The sequence below is a fragment of the Arachis ipaensis genome, chromosome B1, assembly GCF_059453495.1.
Source record: "Arachis ipaensis isolate K30076 ecotype BB chromosome B1, ASM5945349v1, whole genome shotgun sequence".
NCBI classification, from domain to species: domain Eukaryota; kingdom Viridiplantae; phylum Streptophyta; class Magnoliopsida; order Fabales; family Fabaceae; genus Arachis; species Arachis ipaensis.
This window is the reverse complement of record NC_142436.1, coordinates 16776508-16783207: the sequence shown is the minus strand read 5'-3', so window position 1 is coordinate 16783207 and position 6700 is coordinate 16776508. Positions and strand designations below refer to the sequence as shown.

Genomic DNA, 6700 nt, shown 5'->3' with positions numbered 1-6700 from the left:
ATCACTCTCTCTTTCTCTCTTTTCTGAGACTATTACTAACTCGAGCGTCGGAGTATCTTTTGCAGGTATTCCCGCCGCGGTGTTTGTCCGTCGGCCGACGTGAAGCTCTTCCTCTCCGTTGACGACTTACTCGGAAGTGCTTAAGCTCGGCCTATCCAGTGTCCGGACGAATCAAGTATAATACACAATGTTATAAAAATATCGATATATATCACACGTTTATTTATAATATAGGAAAAAATGAACCGCAATTTCGGTCAAAAGAAGTTTAAAAGGCAAAAGTAAATCACGTGGAATTTTTGGGATTTACCCAATCAACGTGATCCTTCAATTGATTGTTATTCCTTAGTTATTAATATTTGCACCATTATTACAATTAATTCTCTATCTCTCTCTCTCTTAATTGGCATTACAATTAACCACCAAATTAAATAATTAATTTTTAGCGTTTAGATGACTGTATATTGTACTGCTTATGCTTTTCCCACTTTTCACAATAGTACAACAATCCCCGACCGAAAACTAACTCTCCCATCTTCGCTATATATATACACACACACGGCCACGCGAATTACATTTATACTTAACATGGGTTCAGAAAGTGTTACAGACTCATCAAAGCACTATATTTTGGTACATGGGGTTTGCCATGGTGCTTGGGCTTGGTACAAGATCAAGCCACTTCTAGAATCTTCAGGCCACAAGGTCACGCTTCTTGACCTTGCTGCTTCCGGAGCCAACTCCAAGAACCTCCAAGATGTTGAAACTCTTTCCGAGTACTCTGAGCCTTTGTTGGAAGTTTTGGAGTCACTTCCCCCAAATGAAAAGGTGGTTCTTGTGGGTCATAGTCTTGGAGGGCTCAATATTGCACTTGCCATGGAAAAATTCCCCACAAAGGTTCAAGTTGGTGTTTTCTTGACCGCTGTTGTTCCTGACACTCAACACAAACCATCCTATGTCTTGGAAAAGGTTTGCTTTCTGTACCCATTTCTTGATTTTTTTTTCTTCATCAATAATATAGTTTATAAATTTATCTAAAATTAATAATTAAAAATCGTTAAATAATTTAATATATTAAATTAAATTATTATTTAACAATTTTTAATTATTAATTTTATATGAATGTACACCTATATGAATACACCTATATTGTACGTGGCTTTGTAGAGGTGTTTTTAATTTCCACATGGAATTGAGGTGGGTATTATATCAAATGATTCCGTTTGAATTTTTTATTTTATTTATTTATTTATTTATTATTTTTTTTACCTAAGTATGAAATATCATGAAATTGCTATGGTTTTAAGTTTAGTTTGGTAAATATTTTGAAAGAGTATTTGTGTTTTTAAAAAATACACAAGCTTAAGTCACTAAAAAAAATACACAAATTTTTTATTTTGTATTTAGTAAATAAAAAAGATGAGATACTTGTTGAACTTATAACTTTTAAAAAATAAAAGGTTTTTGAAAATATTTACACATTGTTTGGATTGAGAGACTTTAAAGGAAAAGAAAATGGGAGAAGAGAAAATAAATAGAAAAATAAGTTTTTTATTGTTTGGAGGAGAAGAAAAAGTAAAGTGAAAAAAAAAATAGTGTCAGACCCACTAAAATATTTTCACTCCAAATATGAGATGAAAATGAAAAAAAATATGACAATCATGAATAAAATTACACATTTACCCCTTATCATTAATAAATTATAATTTACATATAATATAAATAAGGGTATTAATGTAATTTTATATTATTATGATTTTTTTTTTCTCATTTTTCTTTCTATCCAAACAAAAAAAAAAATTTTCTCTATTTTTTCATCTATTTTTTCTTCATCCAAACAACACATAAATAACTCTATTTTTTTTTCTATTTTCTTTCCTCTTATTTTTTTCTTCTTATTTTTTATTTCTATTTTTTTTATATCCAAACAAAGAATTAAAGTGAAACTTTTTTAAAATTAGCTTTTATTTATCAAAATTAAAAAATCTAATATAATTGTATACATTAGTTAATTTTTAAATTTAACTATTACATTTATATTTATTATAATATTTTTAAATTTTAATAATTTACTAACTATTTTTATCAAATATAATTATTATTATTTATATTTATTGAAAAATATTTTTAATTTAATTTATCAAATATTACTACAAATTTATTTTAAAAAATTAATTTTTAACAATTAACTTTTATAAATTATTTTTAAAAAATAAATTTTACCAAATCAAACTTTAGTCTTTTTTTTTCTAAATATTTTCGCCATTTTTTTGTAGTCTCCAGTTTATATTGTCGATGGAGATTTCTGAAAATAAGCATTGAATTTTGAATTTTTTGCTTTTTTTTTAAATATTTACAAGAGTTTATTTTTGATACATCGACAATACAAAATGTTTAACACAATCATCTAATTATATCTGATTTTTTAGATGATTATTTATGCAATCAATATAAAACAATAATTATTTTTTTTTAACATAGTATTACATAACTGAATACACATAAAATAGTTTTATACTGCAATGTATCAAAATTAAATTTTATTTTAAAAATTAATATATATTTAAATTTTGTATATTTAAATATAATATTAAAAAGTAATTAAAAAAATAAATTAAAATTCTCAATAGTTATTCTATTTTTAATATAAATTAAGGAGAAGTAATAATGGAAGACAACGTAATCCTAGAACAAATTAAAGTCATACCGCCCACTACAATATTCTGTTCTAATATTTTCTGAGCATTACAAGTTTTCAACTCCAGTACAGTGAAAGCATGCCTGCGACTTCATGGTTGGACACGGAATTCGGCAAGTGTGGAAACAAAACATCTGTCTTGTTTGGTCGCAATTTCATGTCCAAAATGCTCTACCAGCTAACCCCCGTTGAGGTAACTAATTACTTTAATTCAATTTACAAAGTGATACGGTAAATAAGAGAGATTTTGATGAATGGTATATTTGAAATTTTGAAAGGTTTAAAATGTTTTGCAATTCAATTATTGAAATTTAAAAACATGTAGTTTTAAAATATTAAGTTTGTGTATGCAATAAGAAAATGATGAAGGAACTTGGATAGTTTTTCTCTTTGGTGATGATATTTTTAGTTCATTATTCTAAATTAAACAAAATAATATTCTATCACTACTTTTTTTTATTTTACCAAAGATAGGAGACTCGAACCCGCAACCTCTTAATTAAGTATGGAGAGACTATGCGATTTGAGTTATAACTCATTGGCATATTCTATCACTACTTGAAACTTGTAAAAGAAAATTATTAATATTCAAATAAAATACTTTATATACAAGATTTAAAATGCATTCTCTCTTGTAACTATTTTATTGAAATAATGCACTTAAGATTTTTTCTTATAAAATGTTTATACGACATTTTATTAAGGGATAAAACACACACTACAAGAAAAATTAATTTTACTAGTTATTTATTTTACTTTTAATAGCAATAAAAATAGTCGATAATATATTTAAGGATTTATCTATCTTATACTCTAAGAATACATGTTAAGTTTATAAATTAAAAAAATTTTCATTAAAAATACAAAAAATTTAAATTCCTAATATATTTGTTTTACATTCATTAAGTGAAAGTATTTAATTTTTTTTACTGATAATAAACTTATCATATATCTTTATTGCATACATTAGCTAGCTAAACCTTATATTTAATGATAATTAAACATTATTAACCATCTTATACTTTATTACTAAAAAGTTTTAGTGACAACCATACAATTGTCCGCAAATATTTTTTTAATAGCCACAAAAATAATAATAATAATTTAGGTAACATATGTCCTAAAAATACATGATAAATTTATAATTAATAAAAATTTTAAATTTTTTTATAATAAATACAAAATAAATGTATTGAATATTTAAATTTTTTGTATTTTTAATATTTTTTAATTTATAATTTTAATATATGTTTTTAGGATATAAAATAGATAAACTCTAATAATAAATATACAATTACACAGTAGAAACATAAAATTAAATAAAATATATAATAGTTATTATATATTATTGTTATTAAAAAATTGTCACTAAAACCTCTTTTTTTCTTTTTAGTGATAATCTATTTTAAATGCATGGTTCACGAGCGAACACCCAATCATTTGTCAACAGGGTTTTAATTTAAATCATAATTGCGGTAACTAATACAATTATTGCAATTGAAATAGTTATTTTAATAACGATGATGAATAGTGTATTAATACAAGTATACAACCATATATATTATCTGTATATATATTATAATTAATATAAATATATATTAAAATATAAAATATATATTAAAAATAAATTAAATTATATATAATATAAATATATAATAATTTATTTTAATAACTAATTTTAGTATATAAATAATATTTTTAATATTAATAAACATAATTCATATGTTTATTAATCAACTTTAATTTTTTTTTATTCTAGCTAATAGATATCTATAACAATAAATATAAAAAATAATTAAGATAACAAATTTTTGACATTCTAACTAAAAGTTTTAAGTTTGGACTTTGGATTCAAACCTTATATATATGATATTTTTTTGAAGAAAGTTATGAACGAATTTTTTTGACAATCCTTATTATATATAGTAGATAAATAAGCATTGCGGTAATTGCAGTACAAGTCTTTTTATTTTTCCTTTTAGCAAGTGGCACCCGGTTAAAACGCATTATTGTGATGGTTAAGAATTATTAAATAATTTAATATATATAATTAAGTTATTATTTAATAATTTTTAATTATTAATTTTATATAAAATTAATTACACGTAAATTTTTACCATTTAAAATACACTAAAATTTTAAGATGTGTTCACGAGTTTGTTTTGAAAACAAAGTGAAGATTTTATAAGGGTTAATCTTTGTTGTATTTCGAGGTTTTATTTTCCAGAAGAGCAGTGATAAACCCTCAAAAACTTTTTAAATTCTCAATTTTTAAGTTCTTTCAAATTGAACATTTTGGAGATTTAAATTTAAATGGTTATTTTTTGTCTAATAAATTATTATATTATCATCTATCTTTTAATATGTAATATTCTAATAAAGAAAAGAAAATTGTTAAGAAAACAATAAATCCTCTTTTAATTTTATTTAAACTTCTGCAAGAAATTAAAAATCTCAAAACTGAATCATTTCCTCTTCGTCCTCATCCTATACTTTCCATTTCTTTTCCTTGCAATTTAAAATCATATTATCTCACGTGCGCTCCATTACTTAGTTTTACTAAGGCAGTTGCACTTGCACCTAAAGAAAATGATAGAAATAAATATCTATGGGCTCTACGCCAATACCATTAGAAGTTTTGGCCGTGTAATAAATATAAAAATGTTTAAAAATTAATAAAAATCAGTCACAAATAATTTAACATTTGTATGTAATATTTATTTATTAGTTATTATTAAAATAAACAAATAATTTAAATATAATAAATATATAATGATAAATATTTGATTTTTCCAAAATTAGGAATGAGACTTGAAGCCGTAACTTCTAGATGAATATGAAGAGATTATGTCAATTGAGCTATAACTCGTTCGCAATTATAAATATTATATATATAAAATTAATATATTAAATTAAATACGATAAATTTATTTATGTTATTGTCTCTTTAATTACTAACTTGGAAACATTGATTGCATGTTGTTGCAGGATCTAGAACTAGCCATGTCTATGTTAAGGCCTGGGTCACTCTTCATTGAAGACTTGTCTCAGCAAAAGAACTTCTCAAAAGTGGGATATGGGTCAGTTCCACGTGCCTTTATTGTTTGCACTCAGGACCTTGGGGTTCCATTGGAATTTCAACGGTGGATGATAAAAAACGCTGCCATTAGTGACGTCATGGAAATCAATGGCGCAGATCATATGGTTATGCTTAGCAAGCCCCAAGAACTTTGCGATTGTCTCCTAAAGATTGTTATGAAATACCCATGAATGAATTCATGTATGTCATGAAGCAGGGGTAAGTAGATGAGAAAAATCGAATAAAAAATTATAATGTTAGTTTATATGATACAAAATCGAAGTTGTTTCCTGCCTGCTGAAATTTCGACTTTTGAGTGAGATAATGTGGTTAGTATTCAAATAAAACAATAAATAAGTTTCTAATCTTTTAACTTAAAAGATAAATAAATTTTTGACTAATTAAAAATATAAAAATATTTTTTTATTTTTTTAAATGCGATATATCTAAATCTTTTTTAAAGGTCTATTTGTTTTTGTATATTTTAAACGAAGAAATTTAAATATCTCATATTTTAAAAAATAAAAAATATTCTTGTATTTTTAATTAATAAAAAATTTATGTGTCTTTGAATTATAAAATCAGTGATCTATTTATTTTTTTAATATTTAAAATAATAAATTTACCATCTAAAATTTAAATATAATTTATTTTGGTCGTTCACGTTACTTTCATATTGTTATAGTTACGGTGGTCTTTACGTGTGTACCTTTATAGGTAGTGTTTGGTTACTGTCCATGTCTTACTGGACATGGTAACACACGTCCTCCGTTTGGTTTAGTGAGACAAAATTTGATGAACACGAAAAGACATAAATAAAAATAAATACATAAAATTTGTGTATCACTTATAAGTTAAGACGCTAAGACACTAAAATATAGACATAAGACACTAATTTTTTACTTTAAATTCCAATTTTAACC

At 24.1% G+C, this 6700-nt stretch overlaps 1 protein-coding gene across 1 annotated transcript; it reads left to right on the top strand.

Moving 5' to 3' along the window:
* Positions 1 to 473: 473 nt before the first annotated feature.
* LOC107616837 (methylesterase 1) lies at positions 474 to 6144 on the top strand. The gene is made up of 3 exons (XM_016318753.3): positions 474 to 969; positions 2766 to 2891; positions 5687 to 6144. Exons 1-3 carry the CDS (start codon positions 589 to 591, stop codon positions 5966 to 5968), a joined length of 789 nt encoding a protein of 262 aa, XP_016174239.2. The 5' UTR covers positions 474 to 588; the 3' UTR covers positions 5969 to 6144.
* Positions 6145 to 6700: the final 556 nt, after the last annotated feature.

What these genes read in the sequence shown, in the direction of transcription:
- LOC107616837 (XM_016318753.3), top strand. Translation starts at nt 589, where the DNA reads ATGGGTTCAGAAAGTGTTACAGACTCATCAAAGCACTATATTTTGGTA. An exon ending in CATCCTATGTCTTGGAAAAG is followed by an intron (nt 970 to 2,765) that starts GTTTGCTTTCTG and finishes TTTCAACTCCAG; the next exon opens with TACAGTGAAAGCATGCCTGC. An exon ending in ACCAGCTAACCCCCGTTGAG is followed by an intron (nt 2,892 to 5,686) that starts GTAACTAATTAC and finishes ATGTTGTTGCAG; the next exon opens with GATCTAGAACTAGCCATGTC.